Source organism: Pectinophora gossypiella, chromosome 5 (assembly GCF_024362695.1).
Source record: "Pectinophora gossypiella chromosome 5, ilPecGoss1.1, whole genome shotgun sequence".
NCBI lineage: Eukaryota > Metazoa > Arthropoda > Insecta > Lepidoptera > Gelechiidae > Pectinophora > Pectinophora gossypiella.
Genome location: NC_065408.1, coordinates 9,680,565 through 9,707,018, shown reverse-complemented (window position 1 = coordinate 9,707,018; position 26,454 = coordinate 9,680,565). Strand labels below are relative to the sequence as shown.

General features: G+C 34.9%; 3 protein-coding genes across 4 annotated transcripts in view; 2 read left to right on the top strand and 1 right to left on the bottom strand.

The window, feature by feature from the left end:
* The first annotated feature begins 853 nt into the window (after nucleotides 1-853).
* LOC126366953 (ionotropic receptor 21a-like) lies at nucleotides 854-5,446 on the top strand. The gene is made up of 9 exons (XM_050010296.1): nucleotides 854-1,557; nucleotides 1,626-1,750; nucleotides 1,828-1,921; nucleotides 2,229-2,388; nucleotides 2,495-2,719; nucleotides 2,939-3,047; nucleotides 3,246-3,430; nucleotides 4,209-4,313; nucleotides 4,479-5,446. The coding sequence occupies exons 1-9, from the start codon at nucleotides 854-856 to the stop codon at nucleotides 4,599-4,601; spliced, it is 1,830 nt and encodes a 609-aa protein (XP_049866253.1). The 3' UTR covers nucleotides 4,602-5,446.
* Nucleotides 5,447-5,546: 100 nt separating this feature from the next.
* On the top strand, nucleotides 5,547-16,957 carry LOC126366870 (carboxypeptidase E-like). Its single transcript, XM_050010202.1, has 8 exons — nucleotides 5,547-5,925; nucleotides 6,001-6,197; nucleotides 6,630-6,785; nucleotides 7,360-7,526; nucleotides 8,929-9,083; nucleotides 9,664-9,924; nucleotides 11,710-11,852; nucleotides 15,421-16,957. The coding sequence occupies exons 1-8, from the start codon at nucleotides 5,700-5,702 to the stop codon at nucleotides 15,571-15,573; spliced, it is 1,458 nt and encodes a 485-aa protein (XP_049866159.1). The 5' UTR covers nucleotides 5,547-5,699; the 3' UTR covers nucleotides 15,574-16,957.
* A 393-nt stretch (nucleotides 16,958-17,350) lies between these two features.
* The window catches only part of LOC126366871 (uncharacterized), a 32,540-nt gene continuing 23,436 nt past the window's right edge, over nucleotides 17,351-26,454 (bottom strand). The window contains exons 2-11 of one of the 2 annotated variants that reach the window (XM_050010203.1): nucleotides 25,761-25,879; nucleotides 24,153-24,261; nucleotides 23,154-23,266; nucleotides 22,135-22,247; nucleotides 21,805-21,883; nucleotides 21,158-21,288; nucleotides 20,316-20,432; nucleotides 19,737-19,882; nucleotides 19,180-19,286; nucleotides 17,351-18,842 (exon numbers count right to left, since the gene is read on the bottom strand). In XM_050010203.1, coding sequence (XP_049866160.1) covers nucleotides 18,755-18,842; nucleotides 19,180-19,286; nucleotides 19,737-19,882; nucleotides 20,316-20,432; nucleotides 21,158-21,288; nucleotides 21,805-21,883; nucleotides 22,135-22,247; nucleotides 23,154-23,266; nucleotides 24,153-24,261; nucleotides 25,761-25,879 — 1,122 coding nt within the window. In that variant the 3' untranslated portion in view covers nucleotides 17,351-18,754. The remainder of the gene's footprint in view (nucleotides 18,843-19,179; nucleotides 19,287-19,736; nucleotides 19,883-20,315; nucleotides 20,433-21,157; nucleotides 21,289-21,804; nucleotides 21,884-22,134; nucleotides 22,248-23,153; nucleotides 23,267-24,152; nucleotides 24,262-25,760; nucleotides 25,880-26,454) is intronic. The other variant, XM_050010204.1, reaches the window with a different exon arrangement.

Here is a 26,454-nt window from a genome sequence, read left to right as displayed (position 1 = left end):
CATTAGCTTTAGTGGTTTCGGTGCATACAAACATTATGCACATTATCAACCAGAAACATGAGGAAACAAAATAAACTTACATTTTAAAATAGTGTCAAATTCTTTTTTAATTAGCTCTAATATTTTGTTACACACAAACCAGCCAAGTAGTGAATGCCATCTACAATAAGTCACGTCAAAAAAAGCTAGATTCGATATCTAAATATATTTATCCACTCGAAGTGGAATATAAAATATTGAATACAAAAAACTTGTGTGCTTAAACCAATGATATATAATATGTCATTGTCTTAAACACTACACATTATCTATAATAAAAGGGCTATTTTATATATTCTAATAGGCGCCCTTTCATCGTAAAATAAAATTGATTGGCAAATATATTACGTGTTTGTCTGAACTATAATTTTTAATCATAAATTTTCTTTGAAACATTGCCTGTAAACAACTATTGTAAACAGCTACTTCATCAAATACCTATTTGAATGTGTAATGCTAGTCATAATGAACTGCGCCTACGTAAAGCATTAGAGGCATTGTTAGGTTCTGTACGTTTTATTTTCAATATTCTACATAATATAACGCTTAACATGATTTGGCTTATAAAATTAATGAATTAGAAGATTCTTTAACACAACATGTATGGTCATTTAGATAAACATTTTGAAAACTAAACATAACAATAAATAATTAAAACTTTGAGGTACAAAAGTAGATATTATCTGAAATCTCCGACAGATCTCTAAAAGCAAAGCATCGTTCGGTTACTTGGTGGTGTGGTTATTACTGAGTAGGAAACCAACTCCCATTTACCATCAACGAGAATATAAATCCCTACATTTTTACCATCACCATGTTGCTCGCTGGGACCATGCAGGCGACTTTGCCATCAATTGAAATTTTGTTACAAATTATTATCAACAATTTCTTGGCCAATTCTTACTGCATCACTTTCGTTTCCGAAGAAGACATAAACTTTCAGATCCCTTTTAGCTTCACATACATTGCTACAAATGGAACTGATTTGGATGAATTAGCAAATAAAATATTGGACGTTTCAGAAAAGGGTTGCTCTGATTACATTGTAAGGGTGAAAGAGCCAAGTATATTTATGGAAGCATTCGAAAAAGTGAACTATATGGGTAATGCAAGGCGCAGTAACAGAAAGATTATAATGCTACCTTTCAACGAGAGCGATGAGGATACGAAAGTTTTGTTAGACATTCTGTTAATGAAAGAGACAAGTTCTATAGCAAATATTTTATTGATTGTACCTGCTATAACAAAAACACCAGGATGTACAAGTTACGATTTAGTTACACATAAGTTTGTTGGACGTGATGATGAAGTTAGTATGCGAGAATACTTAGATAAGTGGGATTCTTGTACCAAGGAGTTTGAAAGGGGTGCTAATTTATTTCCGAATGACATATCAAATTTACAAGGAAAAATTGTGAAAGTTGGTTGCTTTACTTACAAACCGTACGTTATATTGGACGTAGATTCACCTACCGGACGTGATGGCACCGAAGTAAGGATTGTCGAGGAATTTTGCAGGTATATTCAGCCGTAATAGTCAATACTAGCACGGAAATTGTAGTTAAGTAAGTAATTTTCTTTGATAGATGGGTGAACTGTACAATTGAGATAGTAAGGGAAGACGAAGACCAATGGGGCGAGATGTATGAGAACAGAACAGGAATCGGTGTACTTGGAAGTGTCATTGAGGATCGAGCTGATCTTGGAATAAGTACTAATTTTATTTTACTTTAACATTAATTAAATTGGCATTACATTTCATTTTCAATATTTTATCTTATATTTCAGCTGCTCTTTATTCTTGGTACGAAATATATTTATATTTAGACTTCTCTGCTGCATCAATAAGGACCGCAATAACATGTATTGCTCCTGCACCAAGGTATGAATTTATAAAGTCAAGTCCTAAACATCATGATATTGAGTATATAGGTACTGGCTACTGTCTGAAAAATCACACAACCTCTGCCGGTTAAAGTATTAAGTATTTGAAATATTACATCTTGATTCGACTATCGAGAGACTCAATTTTTGAGTGGTCACGAACAGTCGCTCGGCCCTAAAGTTAGATGTTCTATTGTGTGGGTGTTGCAGCAACTATCCCGGTTTTGCCACATTTCTCTCGCAATAGACATCTTTGCTATTTTTAATTTTGAATAAACCTTTTCAAAGTATCTTTCTCCTTGTAGATTGCTCGTAAGCTGGGAAATGCCTCTATTACCATTTAGCTGGAATATGTGGATAGGCACTGTCCTAACATTTATTATCAGTTCCTTAGCACTTATTTTAGCAATGGACTGCTCTAGCAACAAAGCTTTTTTGACCATTTTTGGAATGATGACTGCACAAGTGAGTACCTACTCTACCTACAGTGAATAATTATTCTACTTTTTATTTAAAGTTGTAAGTATGAAATTTGATTTTGGTCGGAAATTTTATGCTTTAATTTCTATAGTCACAAGACGATGCTAGTGGAAGTTGGAAGATCCGAAGTGTGACAGGTTGGTTGCTGGTAGCAAGTCTGATCCTCTGTAGTGCCTACGGAGCTGGTCTTGCTTCAACATTCACCGTGCCTAAGTTCGAGAACTCTGTGGACACCGTTCAAGACATTACTGATAGAAAACTACAGTGGGGAGCAACGCATGATGCTTGGATATACTCACTGACACTTTCGCCAGAGGTAAATGTAATACATTATTATTTGAAAGATAGAAAAAAGATTAAATAATATTATTAAAAAAAAACAGAAAGAAAAAGAATCAAAATAAAAAACACAACAAGAGAAAAAAACAAGAACACTTCACATGTATTTATTTAACAATAGTAAAAGCAAAGAATGTACATGTTGTTACAAGACAATTTAAGAAGTACTTACGAATTAAAATATTCATTGTTGCAGCCTTTAATAAAACAATTGGTCAGTCAATTTAAGATTTACAGCGCTGAAGAATTAAAACGGAGGAGCTTTACTAGAAGTATGGCTTTCAGTATCGAAAAATTGCCAGCTGGTAAGTATATTTAATTTACCAAAAGTATTCATTAAAAAAAATATACATAAATTATTATCATAATACACCTGTCACAGTGGAATGAAATCAAAGAAAGCGTTTCAGATTCGATTCCTCACAGTTGAGTAAACTAAAAAAAGTAATGAGTATATTAAACATTTCCTCGTAAAAAAATAGGTGACTGTTTTTTTAAACTAGGTAATTTTGCAATCGGCGGATACATCACTAAGGAGGCAGTGCCAAATCTGATGATAATGAGAGAGAACTTCTACTACGAGCAGAATGTGGTGATGGCACGAAAGAGTTCACCGTATACTGCGAAAGTAAGCGACTTGATCGGCCGTCTTCACGAGACCGGCTTGATGTTAGCTTGGGAGACCCAGGTGATCCTTTTATTTAAAACCCACTCATCCATCCTACTGATGGGTAAAGGCTCCTTCATTTTGCACCATTTTTTCCGATCTAGTGCTACCCTCATAAGCAACTTTCCTGCCATTCGCTGCAAGAATGTGATTGTTCTTTCCATAGGCCACCATTCAGTCCTGGGGTCTAAAAAAGAGCCACATTATTGAAGTAATTCACCTGAAAAGCAATATTGCTTTTTGAAATTTGTTTGCACATAAATGTATTTACGCAATGTCAAATTGTAATATTGTTTTCTAGCTTTCTACTTTGGAAATTGTGGAATGTTCCATACAAACTTCCACTTCCCATTTTAGGGAAGTGGGGGGTAAGAAAGAGACAATTTTTGGATCGTCCCCTACCTCTACGTGCATATCCATCCACATTCATACTCATCATTTTCCATTTTTCTTTCATTTCATGCCCATACCATGCTTACCAAGTAACACTAAACTTATAAAACCGCAACTCATACTTACTTTTTTAAAACGTACGTATACAAATATACGATCCATTGATTGACTCAGGATCATGATATTCTTGCTGTAATTGTTTATCATGGTCTCCGTCTACGATGAGAACACGTGACAAGTTCCATACATACACGTAATTATTATTATTTAAAATTGTATTATATTATAATTCTATGCCCTGAGACTATCTATACCTTATTCTTAATAGCCCTGAGCCACGAAATTCTTTATTCTACGACATAGGTAAAAAGTAAGTTTTAATTTATTTAACCTTTCTACATTTTAGGTTGCCTTAAAGTATTTAGATTACAAAGTACAAATTGAAGTAAAACTATCGCGTTCTTTACAAAAGGCTGTAAAGATTGAACCTTTAAGCTTTCGTCACATTGTGGTATGTGGTTCTTTTTTATTTAGTTTTGTAAAGGCGGCATATTTAGATATACATATTTGTCGAATATTAATTTCCTATTGTTTTAGAGTTATCATCATCTTTCTGTGTGAATTTAGATATTAATATAGTATAATTACCCTATTTATTTATTTTTTTGCGTTTCAGGGCATATTCTACATTTACATAGTGGGTATCGCTATTTCATTGCTACTATTCGTCGTTGAACTATGTGCTAAACGAGAGAGAAATGAGCTTAAACCTAGTAGTCCTATTCATTTACCTATGTGAGAGTTTAAAAAAAACAAGCTTAGGTATACATTTTATACATGCACCGAATGAAAAGTTTAACGCTTAACTAGTCAACGAAATTATTATTCCCTAGTATCTACTATTTTGTGTGTGTCTGAATAACTTATAATAAAATCTGGCAAAATCCATTTTTCTTTCCTTATAATGAGGAGGAAGATCAACCTCAGCAACCCTGTGGTCAGGGATGTAGTTTATTGTAAAATTTTAGTGTATGTACCTACGTACCTGTTTACTATAATATATCGTTTATTATTTTAGAACTTCACTAAGTTAAAGAAGTCACGCAATTAAAGAAGCGTTTCTGATTTGATTTCTCACAGTTAAATGCATCAGAAAACGCTATACGATAACTTTACAATTATCGAAAAAGTTAGTTTAGTATAATTAAATTTTGCAACCGGTCAGTAGGTATTTATGTAAAATATTACGAGGGAAGCAGCGGTTCCCAGTCAGTGGTGATGAGAGAAAACTTCAACCACCTATCACTATCACTAAAAACTCATTTCAATATTAACTACACGATACTTTCATAAAAATCTCGCGAAAACTACACACAATTACTTTTGAAATTCCCGCCAGTTCCGTAAGTAAAAGTACGTTCATAAACCGAAATAAAGCCGTGTTTGTGTTACTTGTATTAAATATCGAAAAGACTTTACGGCACTAGAAAAGTTTCGTATTTTGTTTCAGATTCTGGCTTACTTTTCATTGTCTCTAAATAATAATAAAGTAAGTTCTAAAATCCGGAGTCTAGGTTTCCTACAAAAATATAAATCAGAAACAGACATAATAACACTCTTAATGCCATTGCTTACAGCAGACATTTATAAAGAGTAAAACAAATGTCAAAGTTCGTTCAAGTGTAAAAGGGAGAGGTATATATCGCCACGTTGTTCTATCTACGCGCGTCATTCGCCCCTCCTATCTGCACCCCTCACACATCTCGTTCGCGGGAAAATCGATCGATACTTCGTGCGACGTGGACAGTGTTGTTAAGATTCGCTGTGTCGATAATGTTAATTTAATTAAATAATTCTACCAAGTTAGTGTATTAAAGTGTTTCAAACACTAAACACCATGGCTTTGTACAGGATTGTGTGTTTTGCTTTTGTTCTTACGGTATCGGTGACCGCCGAATTTGTTTGGAAGCATCATAATAATGAAGAACTACCCTTAGTTTTGGAAGAAGTTCACGAGAAATGTCCAAATATTACTCGAGTGTATGCGTTGACGGAGCCGTCAGTTTGTGGAGTCCCTCTATATGTTATTGAGTTTTCCGATAGTCCTGGATTCCACCAGCCATGTAAGTATTTGTGTATTTTTCATGCATCACTTGAAATCGTCTTGAAGAAGTAAATAATAAAATTTAAATTGTTAGACAAACCGGAGGTTAAGTACATTGGAAATATTCACGGGAATGAAGTCCTTGGTCGGGAGCTGTTGTTGGGTTTGGCAAACTACCTATGTGATCAGTATTTGGCCCGGGACCGTCGCATCAGGAACCTGATACATAACACGCGGATCCACCTCCTGCCTGCCATGAATCCTGATGGCTGGCAGCTGTCCACAGACACGGTAAGCCACATATTTTTAAACAAAAACGTTGTATGATAGGAACACTATCTTAGAAATAAAAGCAACAGGTAGAATATACCTTTGTTACAAGTTCCTTAAATTGAAAAATAGGGTTCAGTTGATCTATCTTAAAAAATATAGTAATAAGCAAGTTACGTTGAATACTTTAATCATTTTATTAGATAAGGTAAGTTACGTGAAGTGACCGTAAATTAAATAAATGCCTATATTGCATGAATGATATATAAATCTCACAACTACACACCTATAAATCGATGTAAATAGTTAGATCAAGTGAATAACGTTGATTGTTTTTTTTTTAATATAAGTAAGTCAAATTGTTTATTTTATGTACTGATTCACTAATATCCATATTATTATAAAATTTATTTATTTTTATCATGGGAACTAATATATATATATTTATTTTAGGGGGGCCAAGATTATCTTATTGGTCGCACTAACAATCACTCGGTGGACCTGAACAGAAACTTCCCAGATCTAGATGCCATTACTTTCCAATTCGAAAAACAGGGCATCAGCCACAACAGCCACATACTGAAGGATTTGACTAGTCTCACTGCTCCGGTAAGTTTGCCTTAATGTTGACGAACATCTTGATGTTAGTGCAAGGCCGATAGCTTATAGTTTTGTCATTTAATTTATGGTCCAAATAAAAAAGCTACAGACGCATATTTTAGTTCTCGGGACTATCCTGAAGATGTATCAACGGATATTACCGAAATGAGTATGAGTATGGTAGTACGGATTATTCGATATGGGTGCTATATCTACGCTAAAGGTTTATTCATTAATTCTTCTATCGTGTGGATTGTGAGGTGAATTACCAACCCCATCAACCCTGATGTCAGGGTTATTACTGAGCCGCCATAGGCCCCTGACATGACTCATGTAACGACTACGTACTTACATCAGTAAGTAATAACCGGGACCAACGGCTTAATGTGCCTTCCGAAGCACGGAGCTTTTTACTTTTTGGACAATCAGGTGATCAGCCTATAATGTCCTAACCAAACTAGGGATCACAAAGTGATTTTTGTCAAAGTGATCACTCACTTAATATTCCTCTGAATGTTTTTAAATTGTTTTATGTGTTGTGACTTTCTACTTTCACGATCCTTAAACCAGAGTATCTTTTTAGCTCGAGCCGGAGACACGGTCTATTATGAGATGGATCATGTCCATTCCCTTCGTGTTGAGTGCCGCTATGCACGGAGGAGACTTGGTCGCGAACTATCCTTACGATGAAAGTAAGAGTGGAGCGCCGGTGTCCGAGTACTCTGCCAGTCCTGACGACGAGACTTTCAGGTAGGTAAAAATATTGAACCTTATTCCTGAAGTAAATGTATACGTACTTGGGATCAACTTCCCTGGTTATACGTTGTCTGAACTGACGGTTCTGGGGCTTGTCTAGGTGTCAAGTTGTATTGGAGATCTTATCTTATTTAGCCTATTCGATCCCACTGCTAGGCAAAGGCCTCCCCTTGATTTTTCCACTCCTTTCGACTTTGCTTTGTATTGGAGATAAATAGTAAAAATTAAAAACATATAAGGGAAATGGGTAGTAGGTATCGTTAGTAAGTATATAAAAATATATCTGACATATCCATTTACTGGAAAGCATTTGACATAGTTTGACTACGACTTTAAAGATGAGTACCTAACCTATTTGTCAGAAACAGGCAAACTTTACAGCTTAGTCTACGTGATCAAATGAAAGTTTGCTGTTGCTAACTCAATAATATAACAAGTTACATGAAAACCGGCCGTAAAAACCGACAGAGGGATTGTGTCCTCTAACATGATGGACTAATGTTATGGGCGATAGGCTGATCCCTTATCACCATAAGGTTCATCATATCCAGCTTAGGACTTCGTATCAACAGTGGCTGCAAGTTGTCTTTGATTACTTGTGGCTCTGCCCACCCCATTAGGTATTACGGGCGTGAGTTTATGTATGTATGTACATGAACAACAAAATTATAAACATATTGTAGAACCTGGTTCCTATAAACCATTACACATCAGAATGAGTAACATCCCTGTTTATAGTTACTTTATTATTAAATATAGGAAATCCTGTTGACGAGTCGTCTTTAAACTTTATTACTGACAAGTTATTGGAGCAAGGACCTTTCATATCAAGTAAATCAGTTGGTCAGCTAAAAGGTTAAACTACTAAATCAGATACATAAAGGCCAAAGTTATTTCGTATAGGAACCTGATATTATTTCCCTGGCATCTTCACTCGAACCGGAGATACCATTACCAAGACAAGTCTATTTAATAAATTATACCCAGCGGATTCTGGTCACGTGCTTCATTACCATTACGCACGAGTTTAAGAAATATGTCTTTCGTTACGTAACGTTACCTGTTGCCTAATCTTTGGACATACTTCTGCATTTTGTTATGGTATGTTTTGTTTGTTTATCTAGAACTACTATACATAGAGTGAGTTAGTACTCGTACAAGAGTTTTTAAATGGTTTGTTTTTTAGTCCACGACGACGCGACGTGACGTTTTGAATCAAGTAGCTGTTTGCTGTTCAGGACAACTTTTTAAAAGTCAAATAATAAATTATCACTTATTATAATTAGGTATATTATGATTGTGTGACATTCTGTATTAATATTTCAAATGTGGTTGATTATGAGTACAACTTATAATATAGTATCAAGTTATGGACCAAAATTTATAATATCCTTAGGGAGCTGGCGTTGGCATATGCCACAAACCATGCGGACATGGCCTCACCGACCCGACAAGGATGCCACGTCACCAGTGCCGATGAATCTTCCGTGTACAACTTCGGGAAACAGGGAGGGGTCACCAATGGAGCGGCTTGGTACAGCTTGAAAGGAGGTACGCCTATCGCATAGGGATTTCTTAAATCTAATTAGAGAATTGTTATTTTTTCAGTTGCGTTTACTATTTACTAATCTGAATCATAATAATAGTAATGATCTAATGTGAGAAATATTTTTGTTGTCATTCAAACGCTACTCCATACAATTGTTTAGATAATATTTAGAATACTTGTTTTTGTTACAATGAAATAAGATGGACCTACTAAGATCTACCGTAGTTATATTTAGAAGACCCTTCACGACGATTTCCTTGGGCGTTTTCCGTGACATTTTGCTACACTTATTGAGAGCAAACCAAGCTTCCTGATCTGTGAAGAATAATGAATTATTTCATAGTCTCATTGTATAGTATAGTGGCATTTATATTTTAACTAGTTAGCCGTGAGGTATGGACTGGTTTACTGACGCCACTTCTGTTATGTCCCCTCTTTTTATGCTCGCTAATTTGAATGATAATAGTTAAGACATAAGTCTCGATAAGCAATTTTTGTGTTAGTGTTTTGTTTATTGTATAGGTAGTTTTTGAAGATGAATATGAGTGCATAATATAGTGAGATGTAACACGTGATTTCCAGGAATGCAAGATTTCAATTATCTTGCAACAAATGCGTTTGAAATAACCCTGGAGTTGGGTTGCGAGAAGTATCCAGCTGAGAGTAAATTATTCAACGAATGGGAGAGGAACCTGGAGGCAATGTTGTCGTACTTGGAAAAGGCACACATTGGGGTCAAGGGGTTAGTCAGCGACGGCTCTGGATTCATTGAGAACGCTGTTATATCTGTGGTGAACATCACTGGACCACTCCCACGGCCTATTCGCCATGACGTCACTACTGGTAAGCTTTATATATTTTTTTATTTACGTTGGACAAAAATATCTAAAGTTTTTTGTACTAGGGCAAAAAGTAGATGTTGTTTTGAAGGTGGACAATGTTTTGGCATTGAATACGAACGATAATTATCATAACATTCACGTGCGCATAGTGGATAGCATATAAAGATTCTTATTATTAGGTGCTGTATGGTCACTGATAGCACTAAAATCAAAGTCAATGTCGCAATATAATTATGAGGATAAATACTGCCTATTTCTCTCCCATCAGTTCAGTTCCCAATACTATTTGAGTAAATAAACACATTGTTTTGGTTATATTTTTACACCATAACCATTTGCGCAGCGTTTAAGTACAAAGTCATAGTGATATATTTATTTCGTAAAGATCAGAAAGAAGAAACCTTAGAAAAACTTATATTCAATCAAAACTGCCTTTCAACTGGCTGCTTCTCTTTCTCGTAACTTATCCTTCAGACTCCACGTTGTTCATTTTATTGTTTGAAGTGTAAATATCAAAATTAGAAGCTTATTTACAAAACGCACAAACAAGTATTACAACAATAAGGAAGATTATAAGAATTTTCTTGTCGGAAATGATTATTATAGGTACTTACGTCGTATCAACCTATCACCTGTAATGTGTAAGTAGTAGAACAATGGTAATTGCTGTAGTATGAAAACAGAATGAAGTCATTAAACCATTGTTAGGATGTGAGTGATTGCTGCAAGTTAGTCTTTTCATCGGCAGTGATGAGATTAAGTAACCACTTCCTTGGTCGGGATGACTTGAATTTCTAAGGCCCTTTACACACTGCGACTTATTGCAGCGATAGGTACTGTCGCGATTCAGTCACATTGCAGCATCTATGCAAGCGCACAAAGTCAAACTTTATTCATACGTGCTCCTTTCTAAGAACCAATACTAGACAGCGAAATTACTGAATTGTATACTTACCTAACAATATTTTATATTTTTTTCCTATGGCCCTTGGAGTTTTCCTCGGATAATCAGGTTGTGAGTAACTGCAGTAGTTTTAGGTGGATGAGACGTTCGTTATGTAAAGAATGTCGATGTTACCTAAATGACCTGAACAAAAATATGTTCTGAATTTGAATTAGAACTAAAAGCAGCGATACAGAGGCGATGCCATTACATTGTTTTTCCATTGTTTTATATCCATTGTTTTATATAATGTTACTATAGTAACACTGTCTAATGTCACTATAGTACGTGTGTCGGAATCAATGCAAATGCTATACTAGATTGCGACTGAATCGATACAAATGTTTGTTAATAGCTGCTGTAGCGATGTTTTTAAACGCGCGTTTGCATCTCTCGCGCAGACATAGGTTACAGTTCCAATACGCATTATGTAATTCCACTTGCTACAGATTGTATTAAAATTGAATGTTATGATAATTTTCTTAAGATACTTATCTTTTAATGTTTTTATCGAAACTTCCTGTGAATGACGGGATCTAAAATCTGTTTTACTTTATTAGACGTGTCTCCCAATATTGAAAATAAATAGGTTGAAAAAAAAATGCTACAATATTACACCCTAAACACGACGGATAAAAGAGTCCGATATCTCTGAAATTATATCTGCTAATCACAGATCAATCTATCTATCTTCATCTGTGTGAATTTGTTTTGTATGTTGTGTGCAATAAAGTATATTTGATTTGATTTGATTTGATCAACTTAGATAGTTTCTTTATAGGTACAACCGCTTTACGACTTTATTATACGTCGCAATTAGTATCCTACATTATTAACTATCAGGACCATTCGGCGACTACTACCGTCTACTAACCCCGGGTCACTACGAGATCACTGCGAGCTTCCCCGGATACTTCCCAGTGTCCCGGGTGGTGACTGTCCCGGAGTACCAGACGGTAGCTAACATCGTCAACTTCAAACTTGAGGTCAGTATTATTTTACTTTTCTTTCTGCATTGATAAGCTGTGCTCCGTAATATCCATAGTGGAAGGTAGAATTTTTTTCGGATTGTTTTAGTAACATGATGGACTTATGGTGAGCAATAATGCTCAGAGTGTCACTTTAATGTTCTATTCAACTAGATCGGGGGTCACCAAACAGTGGGCCGCGTGGTCCGCAAACCTATTTTTAGCGGACCCAGAAACTAAGAACCTCAATATGTAAATTTCTACAGACTTCTGACAGTTTGTTCAGAGTAACAACATCATTTTCTGCATTAATATTGGGTACTTACTTACCTAGTTATTGTTTATTTGATTCATCCTTGGTAGCTAGTCATTGTATTTACAAAACAGTGACAGATGCAAGTATATATTTTTTTAAATGGACCCCCAATTGTACTAGTTGGCGATCCCTGCACTAGATTCACATTGTATTTAGTAATTTGCCTTAGAACGACCTTGACGACGTAACACTTTCTTACTTTGCCAACAGTAGCTAGCGTGTGTTGAATTTTAAGAATTGATGTATAAAGGTACTTTAACTTTGTATTTTACGTTACTAGCTTTTCAAGGAGCAAATAAATACGTTTTTTTTACGTGACTTATTGTAGATTTGCCGCAGATGGCATTAACTACTTGGCCGGACAAATGGGGAGCGCTGAAGGCTCTTACCCGGTTTAACGTTTAAGACAACAGGCCTGAGGGTTTAGTTGCCCAGGTTAGAGACCAATAGATATGGGGAAATTCAGTTAGGTATTTGATGGAAAAGTTAACAAATTCTTCCAAAAGTTCTTCCAAATGTGCAGTAGGTACTTACTATTGGTGGAAAGTTGTCTAAACTTTTCAATTGGAGGCGATATTATAGGAATAATCCCTTAACACTCATGAAATAAAACTAATGAACGCGGCAGGTCATCGACCCTACCTATTAAAAAGTAGTTGAGAGCTACACATCACATCTAGTGGCCTTTATTCACAAAACCTTGAGCTTGAAGTGATAGTTATAATCCCTGTCTCTTAGTAAGAGTTACTACCTCCCATTGCTCTTGTTGTGAACTTTAATTCCGATACTTTCAAGGTTTCCTTTCATGGCAATTATTTAGGTATAGGTAGTTGTTATTCATTACATTTACCCTTTATCCTTATAAAAAATATCAGCTAGGTTTAGTATGCCGTCGCTTCGATCTACAATTGTAAATAAAAAGAGCAGTAAATCCAGGGTATTATATAATCCAGCTCATTATTGAATTTTCAGTTTTGTTAGTTGTGATTGTGAAACCCATACACAAATAAGCCCAAAAATAATGATGATCAATTCATCAAATTTTATTTTAGAAATCATTATGTACGTAACCACAATCTATTATAAGATTTTCTGTAAAGAAATATTCTAGGTACAACCAACTTCTGTATTTTTGAACGAGTTAATGCATGCACTTTGGTCTCTGTGGGACTGCGTGTGTTTACATAAGTTATTTACTTTTTGAATCAATTTTTTGTTTGGTCTTAAGGTTGTCAGTATTTACTATTTTCCGACAATTTGAAAGAGCGGTACGTCAAATGGTCGGGAACTGGACGTGGTCAGCGAACTAGCACATTGACCCTACCTAACCTATTTAACAAAATCTCCACACGCTTGAGAAGATATTCAGAGAGTAGGTAGGTACTGTGGGTCGTGCTTCTGTCTGTTTGTATACAAACAAATGTAAACAAATGTATTGTTTAGTTGTATTTATTATACACAACTCGATCTGTTCGGACTGTGCTTATTTTTTTTATTAATAGTTGATAAAATGATATTGTTCTGCAATCATTTAAGCTGTAAACAGTACTGCTTTCTAAAGTCCTCGTAAGTTTGTTAATTCGTCGTTTGTACTGTTGCTAAATGTCTATATGTTTTGATTGTGTGCAATAAAGGATATTTGATAAATTATTTTATCAATACGATCACAGGAGTCCACGCTTTTATATGTAGCTTTACTTACCTACTAGAAGTAGGCTAAAATAATTGAATTACGTATACCTATAACTTGGGCAAACAGAAGCCATATTAAAAGTAGATCAAATGTGTATTACATCTATGTAATGAACAGATTTCGTTATTAGGTAAGCAATCCTGGAATTAAAGTCAGTGTCACTTGTAGGTATTCGTCAATACCATGAAACCTTAGCTTCTAATACACAGTGTGACGTCATCTTGGCTGAGTTTGTCAACTGTGATAAGGGCGAAAGTGACGTCAATCCACGTAAACCCACGTAATAAATATTAATTTAAATGTTTATGTGGGCGACTTGTACGTACTCTTATGGGGTTATTAATTTTCAGAAATAGACGCACCTACCTATGTATTTATTTATCAAATAAATTTTCCGGTTCTATAGTGAGTACTTATTATATTATGTTCATGAGGTGGTATAGCCAAGCTGCATTGTGTGACGGATGCAGCAGAGACTTGGTTAAGGGAGCTTAAGCTGGATATTTGATCCACGCAGGATATTTTATTTTTGTCTGACATACGCAATAATTTTGTAGAATGAGGAATAATATTACGTGCGTAAATTGCTACAAAATATATAAGCTCGAAGTGATAAACAGCATTGAATATTTTGCGTCTATGCTGAACTGGGAGGGAGTAAATATAGAACGCTTTCAGTAGTGAAAATTCTTGGATATGTCGATACTGAGTATCGATGGCATATCGTAATTGATTGTGTTCTTTTTCAATTATGACGAACCTAGGCGATGGGCACACTTGACGCCATACCCATCTTATGACTTCTTGTAGTTTTCTAATCAAATGTAGCTGCAAGTTTTATTCGGCAATAGGCTCGCCTTCTATTACATGGGACTTAAACATAGCTGGCGAAAAGTGCGTGTATAATGTATATTCTATACACGTCTACCTACTCCTTCAGGGGTACAGGCGTGATGCTTATGTTTGTAGCTTTCTAATTAAGTGTCTGGCCATTAAGTTTATGCCATATGCGTCAAATCTACAACACATCACGTACAGAAAAGATTGTTAGGTACTTATGGGTCTGCTCACCCCTTTAGGGATTACGAAGGTGAGTTTATAGGTGCAACTATTCATATGCGTAGAAGAAGGATTTATGTTGTCCCTGACCAGCCATGTAACTGTAAACCTTGTGTATAAATTGATAATTATATTATAATTATCCTTCAACAAGAGTTGGGAATGGCCTAGGTAGGTACTGGCAATAGGTTTTGGTATCCTTGCTCCAGTTTTAAATGTTTCTAGTTTCGTGCCAGTATGCTAATTCATCTAATAAATGTTTGTAATGATTTGTTTTCTTGGGTGATAACATTTTTGTTATAACACTTCGCTTTTGCATTAAAACATTTATCATTTTACGAAGTTACGGAGTAAGATATACAAATCTTGAAGTACTTATTTCTTCTGATTTTTCTGTTTTTATTATTGTCAGACCTATCGTCTTATGTACACTGCTACCCCACTAATTCACAATGGGTTGTTAACCACAGATAATCAACAGAAATCACCGACTTTAATCGCCTTCTCTTATATTTCAGCCTACATCAACCTGGTTTGACGACGAGTCAGTATTCGGTCTCTACCCTCACGGTCTCCGAGACGGACAGCCGCGCATATACAAGAGGTCCCTCTACGAAAAAGTCACCAAAACCATCCTAGAACACAAGGAACCCAAATTGGCCAAACAGTAAATAGGTATTTTAATTTTTGATTTCACACACTATATAATGTATACTGGGACATTTTTAGTTGGTTTTGAAATGAGTCAAATAGTTTCTTACAATTATCAACATAATCACGTCACGGGGGTTGTTTTTGAAATAACAGTTTTTTTTTAATATTTTAACTCGCCATGAAAGGGAAAAACGAAATATAATAATTTGTACGAAACACTTGAGAGAATTTTATCGTGAACATTTGTAGAGTTTTAAATCGTTGGCATATTATATTACCCTTTGGAATTATAAAGAACTTGGGTGTATTATGAAAAAGAATATATTCCCATATGCAGCCCCTCATTTATATAAATAAACGTAGGTACCTACATTGCAATGTCACTGGTTGGAAGACATAGCAGTGTGGAGTTTATCATAAAATAAACTGTTTAAAGGAAAATGGAATTTGAGGCAAAGAGAAACTACTTTGATGTTTACAATCAATCGCATGAAGTTTATAAATATTTATGGGCAACCGGTAGTGTGTGAATTAGGGTACAAATCATAATATTATGGGTTACACTTATACCTGATGAAAGTATGTAAAGTAAATTCAGAGTAAGTTGCAATGTTTATAATGTTCTGTTGTATGTATTACATAAGTTATTTATAACAAAGTAAGACTTAAATGAAACTTTCCAAAGCTAAAATGGAAGGAAAATCTTCAAACATGAAGGAAATTATTAGAAGTGCCATAGAAAGAAATCATTACATTACAAAAATGATCATTTACATAGCGTCTACTATAAGATGACTACGGCAAATGGAACAGAAGAGAGATGTATCTACTATACTTTCCATTAAATTATTGTGCCATAGACACACGATGATAGAAGAAGAAAGCGTTATCGTATGAGAACTTCAACTTATAGTAGGGCTTTGTACTTTCAATTATTAGTCAAAATAAGTTACTCTTTTTTGAACATAACATGACAATGAAATATTTTCTAGTCCAAATATTTAGGCTACACTGTCTGTGTATATAAAATATCATTAGTAGTGTAGTCAGTTTAGTGAATATTATTATATATTTTAAGATGATTTGTCTTCGATATGTATTATAGTGTAATTATAATTTCTTAATCAATTATTGGTGTCTATCACAATATCTAAAAAGGCAGCTAAAATAAAATACACTGTAAGTTTTCGATTTCTATACGAACTTACCCTTGTATATATTTTTAAAACAACAATATATTTATTATCAATTGTAATGAAATTTTGTAATCCAATTATGGTACTTTGTCACAAATTTGTTAATAGTTATGTGTACAATATGCCTAAATCTTGTCAGCTATGATAATGTATGTAATAGTAAAGATAGTGTCGAACACTTAAATAAATAATAATGATTTGTGTGCATTTGTATTTTTTATACCATACAATACCACTATGGTATTTTTGGTCTCATAAATCTCATGTATATGAGAATGATACCTTTCTACCGGTATATACCTATATATATTACAAAACAGAGAATCGATAATTCTAAACGAAAATAGAAAATTGCTTCTTTACAATGGAGACATTTCTCCATATATTAAGTATATGAACGCGGTTAGTATTAGTAAAGATGTTTTTTTATGCGAATGATTCTGTCATATGGTTATAGAAGGAGGTAAGTAGTTAATTTAAATTCAACCACTGTCGTGTTATATTTTGAATTTTAGTTAATAAAATCGAACTTAATGTAGTCGGAACTAGGCAAATAATTTAGAGAATTAAAGGGTCTCGTAGAAATAACAAGAGAAAATAATTGTGTTACTTTTTATTAATTCACAGTCATAAATCTGTCTTATAAAATAAGTTAGGAATAAATTTATACTTCCTACTTGTTTAAAAGTGTCTATTACGATTATTTTGCTATGACTGATTATTCGTACTGTACAATTTGAGGAAGACTTACTTATATTTGAGCGCTTATTAAAAAGTTCGTCAAAACGATAAATAAGCTATCCTTATATAATTACATTACATTAAAATGCTAAGTTGCTAACAAAAACGCAAAGTCATAATTGGTGTAGTAAGTATCGTTGTTACAATGTGCATATGCATTTTATTTTTAATTGCAATTCTGAAATGATAAATTGCAACGGATGCCTTGCTTATCATTTCCTTCCGTACATAATAATTATACTTGTATTTACGTAGTTACTTACTGTTATACATTACTAGTATTATGTAAGTAAGCATTATTCTTCACAGTTGACGGATTTCTACAAATATTATGCCTATACTATAGAAGCTAGGACAGGTAAGACAATAGGACAGTTAAGTACTTTACATTACTAATAATTCACAGTGATGATGTGGTATTTTCATTAGCTTACGTAATAAAACTTGTTCTAACTAAATCTAACTTCTATAAGTAATTTTAGCTGGTAAAAACATTATAAATATGTGTTCTTTTAGATTTTTGTACGAGTTTTGTTCATAGCACATAATAACCAATTCTACACGCACAAACTTATTATATACCTTTTTACCGAATTATATAATCTTATCGAAAATAATTTACAATGTGGACGGATTCGTTGCATTGATCAGGTATTGAAGTATCGATAAATATTAATATCTAGAAAGGCGATATGGCCTAAAGGTACATAACATGACATACAAAATGGCACAAGTATAATTCATTTGAAGACATCCATATCCTATCAAAGGTAACATTAAGCTACATCTATTACTGTTACTTAATTATCTAATGCCTTATTCAAAGCACCATTCGGTTATAATGTAGTAAATGTACACAAAAAGAAACATTAAAGCCTTTGTAATTAGCAGCAAGTTTCTGCAAAGCTGACCAAGTAATGCGTGTCTTTGAAATGCCAGTCTTTATAGAAACTTGATGATAATTAAGGTTAGACATTCAACTAACATACTTTTATGGACCCTAGTTACCTATTTACAAAATCATCGCTTTTACGCTACCTTGAGGACAGTGTTGTCGTGTCCTTTGTTCTTCAAAAAGTCGCTATTTAAAATGCTCATCTGCATACGAACACTGGCAAAAAGAGAGTAGAGATTGTGAAAAAAAATATATAGATTTAAAATAAGAATGCCAGCGATAATAAACATAGTCACATAATAAGATGACCGATTTCTACTCCGTTTTGCCAAGTCATACGACTTAAATACTGCGCGTGTCTAATGTTTAATGTCTATTTCTATGCATGCCAGAATGTCGACTGCCGGGTCTAGACTGTACTATCGCGTAGTGATCACTGTTGTCTGACACTGACCTGAAACGAAATAAAATGGTTGAGTATATTCAAATGTTATGAAGATAGAGTAAATTATGCGATGAATCATAATCATCGACAATAAAATATAATTATAATAAACAGTTAAGGTGGAGATGAAATCAAACGTAAGTAGTTACATATATGTATGTATTAGAGGTGTCGTCTGGGCTAATAGTTTACTTGATCATCGGTTTACAAACGGCCTGAAATCCAACTTTTTTGGTCAACTGTTCATCTACAATACTCGCTACAAAACGCATGCACTTTCCACAATTATGAAAAAGTTAAGTAAGTACTTTTTGATGGTGTTTTTAAGTTTTAATTTAGAATTTACCTGGCCGAATGGATGGTAGATGATGGGTATCTTCCTCCGTATTGACTGCCGTGCCAACTACGGTAAGGATCGTAGTCTTCCACCACAGATGGATCCTTCTCAATCACCTAGAAATGATCAATTATTTGCTAGTTAGTCACATTGTTAGGAAGAAAAACCAAAATGAAGATTTTGTTTTCTTTGGTTTCGTGATGATCAGGTCAGGTCTGACATTGTAATGATTAAAGATAGATTATAGTTTTCATGAATGTTTCCTCAACAGCGTTAAAGAATTGTTACTTTATTATAATAGTGAAATTATAGGTTTTAGAAACTTATCTAATGGTCAAATTATTTGTATGATTTTGAAATGATATTCAGTCACTATATTCCTTAAAATGTGATAGATTGAAGCGTGTAAAACCACACATAGCATGTAAAAATTAATAGGTTTTGATGAGGTACTTTCAGTTCCCTGACATAAGTCACCACTTGCCCCAAGAGTGTTCAAATAAGTCTGTATACTTGTTAGAGTGCTGAATGTACCAGGCTATCAAGCAATAGAGGAGTTATCTTACATCAGTTCTGGCACAGGAGCAAGTCATGGCAGTACAAAGGAAACAGTTGACGAGCAACATCACGAGGAACATGACTCCGAGCGCGATGGCCAGGTACAGCAACCAGATTGGCCGCACGCCACCTTCTGCACATTGCATCGCTACCACTGCAACAACAATTAATTCAATTTATTGAGTATGGTACTGTATGAAGAATTGTAAAGAGCTTTTCTCTTTTGAAGTTAACACGATGATGGCGACTTTGAAGCGAAACTGTTGTTAAAGATCTTTCAATTCAATGCGTCTCATGAAAATATAGTTATATTTTAGAGAAAATGGTTTAAGTACTTACTGAACATTTTTATATGCAGGGCTATCATTTCTGCGTGTTTAAGAGTGTACGATTACACATGGAGTGTATTTTTTTATGAAGTACTGTCAGTGTCCTAACATAACGAACCACTAGCTAAGTAACGCCCGAAGAAATCTGTATACTTATGTTGGAGTGCTGAATGTATCAAGAGGCATTTCTGTTTTTGAAGACCTACTACATAAAGCTTACTTATCACTTATAGACTAAAGAAACTACGTCTATATTACCTGCGCTATCATTAGGATCGAGAACAAAAATGCCAGTGGAAGCAGTGACGGTGCCTTCCTCGTCACCGCTGGTTTCAGGGCGGCCATCTTCTGCACAATCCGGGGCTATGCAGCTACCTAAAAATTTTGAAAAAGAGAATCAGGTAAATGTCCACTTTTGTCTTGTCCTATAGCCATATGATTTACTAATCTATTGCAACGTAGTTACGCAATATTAGATATCGTTTTTTAAACTTAAATATTAGTACTTTCATTTTCAAAGTGTTTTCCTTTATACAAGGTATTAGTGACATCGCGACGAAAACTTTAAGACATAATTCAAGCCATGATTCTGAGTTGATATCACGTGGAGTTTTCCGTCGCAAAAGTATGGAGCAAAATAATTTAAAAAAGACACTAAAATGTTCATGAATTTTCCGACAAGAAAAACCACTTAATATCAACTCAGAATCATGGTCTGAATCATCCGCCTTAGTATTCGTAACGATGTCACTAACACCCTAAATGCCAGTCAGTAGAATTATGTAGAAAGACAACGCATACGTAGATTCACACAAGCCAATCACATGATATTTATTGGCTTATGCAAAAAAAAACTTACAAAGTAAGTATTACGCTTTTATTCTAGTGGGCTAATGTATGTATGCTAATGAAGAGAACTTTGGCTAGGACCTTTGGTCAGTATCCTTGCTTATAAAAACGAAAAATAAATAAATAGGAGAATCGATAGGTACTGCTGTAGATTTATCAGTTACGTACTCACATTCATCATTCCTCTGATACAGAGAGGCAGAGTCACAAGTAGACAGAATAATAATAAAAAAGTAAATGAAGTTAGATACCTTTGCAAATACCAATTTCACACTGGAAGTTGACTTGCGAGGAGTCTGGGAAGCGGAACATGGATGCAATCAGGAGTTCTGCAGCTCCGTTTTCGTTCTTCACCGTGACCGATTGTTGCTTTACTGGACATCTGGAATTAATTTAAATACAAAATAATGCAAGCTGCACAGAGCGCCAAAATCAGACAAGCGAGCGGTCCCTCGTATACCACACACGCTTCCCATCTCTTTCCGGCCAAGTAGTTAATGCCATTTGCGGCAAATCAATGATAAGTCACATCAAAAAAAAAAAGCTTCCCAGCTCTGTGTGCGTCAACCTTGGTATGTATTTTTGAAATACTCAGAAAAGAACATCCAGGGGATTATAAAGGCCACATTGACATTAATTATTCTAAAAAAGCAATATTGGTATAAATTTTTAGTACTCTTGTTTTCTTTTCAAGTGTTCAATTCAATTTAAATACTTAATTAAGTTTGCAAGAACATTGTCTACAGGTAGTCCCAATAAGTATGCTTAAATTCTTAATAATGTACAAAATTATTACAATTAGAATTAATAATATTACTATTTACTTTATTAATCGTTACCATGTTAAACATTATTGTCTTATCTTACTGCCTTGAATTTAAAGATTGTTTTTACTTACCCTTTGCTATCGGTGAGTTCGACAGTATTATTTCGCATGTTGAATGCGAAGCAGTTCTTTAGTTTAATTCCGTATGAACCTGAAAGTAAAATTAAAAAAATAAAAAAATACTGATGTCGGCTACAAAACGAACGTGTTGGATGTGGTTAGAAACCGGGATATAAAAAACCACTTCAAGCTGTTACTTATTTGATGCTTTAAGACTTAAGTACGTAAATCTACATCTCCTTATTAATTTATTAAGGTACTGTAACATGAAGGTACTTTTTAATAAGTTGAAGAAAGAAGAAACGAAGAGAAAGGAGAAGAAAAGACAAAAGTTGTTGTTACCATCGGACTTGCTAATTTCAGCTCTCAGTGTGTAGGGCATGCCGAAAGCAGCATTCATTACTTTCTTGCCATCTTCGTTTAACATTCGTAGGGAGACGAGAGAGGTTTCGTTTCTGGAAAGCAAACAGAGGTTTTGTTTTTTAAATAAAACGATTGCCTTTGAAAATAACAGCTTACAATTGTATTATCAATTGGGCTAGTCAGAGGTATATGTATCGCAAGATGAACTGAGTACCCACCCTTCGCCTGAGCTTTCTGTTAGACAAATGTGATAGGTGGTGAGCCGTATCGCCTTCTATAATAATCGAGCCAACTATGTTAGTGAAATGTGAATTGCTTTGAAATACATTTATATTTTAGTCATTATAACAATATAAACTAGTACAGCAACAAATAAGCTTAATAAGTTAAGCTGGTAGATTTTTTGCCAGCTCTATTGAAGGACCTTCTACTTTGAAAAGTCTCATCTTGACTGTGATAAAACATAAAATTTGTGTTATATTTGTCCTAATTAAAACACATAATAACGGGTTCTTACCGCGCTTATCATAAACAAGCGGCAAAGAAAGAGGGTAGACAGATATGTCTGCCCGTAGAAAATTATGGATCTACCTACTCCACTCCAATCTCATCAGTCATCCCGTGATCATGGCACTTGCAACAGTGTCGAAATATCGGGAGTCTCATATCCCCATTTAAACGCGGTAAGAACCCGTTATTATGTGGTTTAATTATGATAATAACCGCGTAAACTTAAAACAATGTATATTTGTCCTTTTGCTTAAAATGTCTGCGGGATCGTTGGACCTGGCGATTGACTTACGACAATAATCGTTAACCAAGTCGTCGGCCTTCTCAGGAAAGCTCTGGTTGGCCACTGGCCCAAACATTTTCATCAACCCGTGAAAGAACAGCCGGGTGGAATATGCTTTATAGCCAATCCGGTTGATTGCGGAAAGGCCAGTGTCCAGCAGAGCGGGGCATATACTTATAGTTTTATTATTTCTTTACTATATTACCTGGCGTTCCTAAACCCAGCCTTCCCGCATGTTATGACGTAGAACTTGTCATCTGCCAACTCGAGAGTCCTGTGCACGCGCACCGCCAGCGGCAGAGATCTTTCATCAGTGCGCTGAAATTTTTAAAAGAAAATTTCTTTTTTTTTAAATATAATTAGTATATTAATATTAAAGATGGGAGAACGCGTAACTTACATCGAAAAGATATGGGTTTGAATTATGGGCTGGCTAAACCGTAGAGTTTGAATTTGTTTTCGAGTTTATGTTTGGATCATAAAAAAATGATATCACGTGCCTCTCATATCTTTATAGGTTTGAACCCCATGAATGATGCTAGAGCGATGATGTAGAGCAGATAGGTACTGCAATCTTTTGGTATATTTCAAATGAATGACTTTTCTTTATTGTCATAATCGTGACAATTTTGTTTATATTATAATGTTAACAAATGCGGAACATTAGTAGTATTATCTAAATACCAATGACTACTTCCAATGAGCATCTTCAATATGAGTGTTATATTGTTATTATAACAGTCAAATGATCTAAGCGATATTTGAATCAGTATAGTCTTATGTAAGAATAGATAGAAAAATATTTTCCACGTCTAATGTCTCATTGTAAACCTTATCATATTAAGCATCATCATAAACATTTTTGTTTAAAATCACTAACATGCGATTGAAAAATGTAGAGTAACATAACATAATCAATATTTTATTGCACACACAGGAAATAGAAAGTTACAAAAACAAAAGATAGATAAATAGAACGTTCTATATGCAGCATTATTGCTAAGTAGCAATCTCGTCCAGGCAACCGAGATTAATATTCGATATTTGACTGATTTGGATGAAACTGCAATCAAAACTTTCCTTTAGCTTTTCCGGCTTTCTATAGTCTGTGTCCAGCAAGCATACTGATTGTTTTGTAAGACATTTTTTTAAACGGCAATCTCTACCAGATCGGAAGATTAAGCGTATGTGTTGGTATACTGACATTGTTCCAAAAGACTCCGCAGTAGTCTGGGGCCCCTTGTGCAGCCATCAGGTTGATATCGAAGCTCAGTGTCTCCGTGCCGTTACCCTGCGTCATACACGCCGGAGTCCTTGAACGAGAAAATGGGTTTCATTAAAAATACATTTATTTTCAGTACATAAATTGAATCAAATTATATCCAATATATTTGGTTCTGTCCTGCAGTCTTATCACTTACTAGAAGAAAGCAAAAGGACAAGACGAGCCGCAGCCGCGACAAGGGCAATATTAACGTAAGAATTGTAATCCTCTGTCGAATCCAAGCTCAATAGGTAGCAATAAGAGATTCTACAATAATCTTACATTAAAACTATTTTTTTTTGTACGGTTTTTGATTGAATTGGATTTGTGATTCTTACGTTTATAATAATATCACGTTATTAATAATATTATAGGTTCGAATATAATAATATCATCATCATCATCTTGACGGTGTAGCATTCTCCATTCTTGTCTATCAAAGTCTAATTCTTTATAGGACATGCGTTCCCTTCGCGGAATGTATAAAATAATAATTAAACAAAAGAAAAAGTATTTATCAAGTACTTAAAGTAGCCTGATCAAATATGTTATGGAAGCCTTGCACAACTCGACAGGTTTTGTTCTTGCACTTATTGTGCTGGTTTTAAATGCCATCTCATACAGAGACAGTCGCCAAGTTATCTGGCGAATATATTATGAGCGTACTATCTGGATTAATATCAGAAAAGCATATCTCGAATAATATACGTATTTAACAAATAATATTCACCGGCAGTCAATCAATTGACATTATTATGTTGGACCTTACATAATTTGTAATGTAATTGATAAGAAATCCAGTTTTTATATGAATTTCATGCTCGTTATGCTAATTCGGAGACCTTTTGCCACATAACCTTTCGGTTGTGAACCCTAACGGGGTGGACAGAGTCACAAGTGTAAGAGACAACTTGCAGTCATTTTCGTTGCGAAGTCATATGAATATTGTGACGATTACCTATAACTTCGACTCAAGTATGTATGAAAAATCATACTTCATATTTGGATGTTATTTTTATTAGCAAAGTTAGTTTATTGTTAGTTTCAGTTCCCGACGGCCCAATTTCCCGGGGACCCGATAGCTCTAGCCATAGAAGCGGCCAATCAGCTCGCGACAACAGATAATTCAAAACCCCGATATTGACCCCTGCTGGTGTGGTCGACGATTTCCCTCATTCAGCGCTTATCGCTATCGACCCACAAGAGTCGACTAATTCTTTCAAATATTATGCTCTCAGACGACGCCCTGAACCGAGGTTCGCGCCTAACCGGGCGCCCTCAGGCGACAGTACCGGTTAAGAGTCCTAAGCGCTCCACATTTGTCTGGCCAAGTAGTTAATGCCAAAAGCGGCAAGTCTACATTAAGGTACGTTAAAAAAGCTATTTTCAGTCCAGGTAAAAAATTGTGGTCTCAAATTTCTCCAGGTTCGTTAAAGAAAATCATATCAGTGTAGAAGAAAAGTACACATTTTACAACAAGGCACTTACGTGGTTAGGACTACAAAGCGACGATAAGTGTTATTTTAGATTAAAAACAAATGTAAATACCTGAACTCCCTAGCGTGTGCGATGCCGTTGAATCCCTGGTTGAAGTTGATCTTGATGGACATAATGTTGCCCTTGCATGTCGCCGCCACTGCCGGAGTGAACTCATTGCTCTCTGTGTTCTGGAAACAATAGACAATCATCAGACTTGACATACATTGGTCGGACTGCAATTGGTTTATTAGTTGGTAGAAATTACTGCGGCAAACCGAGATGTGAAGGTTGTTCGAATTGGCATCAAGAGGTTAAAATCTGTAATGCAATTAGTTTAAATATATCTATATATCCTCCTATATATATATATATATATATATATATATATATATATATATATATATATATATATATATATATATATATATATACATATATATCCTATCATTTTACAAGTGACAATTCACATATCTACTTTTAGCGACAATCGCGTCTAAAGTAAAGTAAGTGTTTCACCCATCATAATCTTAGCCGACTTTTACGACATGGCTGAGATAAGCAGTATCGGTAACGCTCTTTCCTTTTTGTCCCATTTATGTAACGTTTCTTTATGTCAAAGTAATATATTCGTTTTCTTATTATCGTAAGACCAAGTGATATTATAGAAATGAAACATGAGGCATTGTATTTAATAAACCAGTGACAAGTGGCCTTGATTGTGTAAGATCTGTGAAACCCGAGAGCTTATAGATCATTAGGCGAT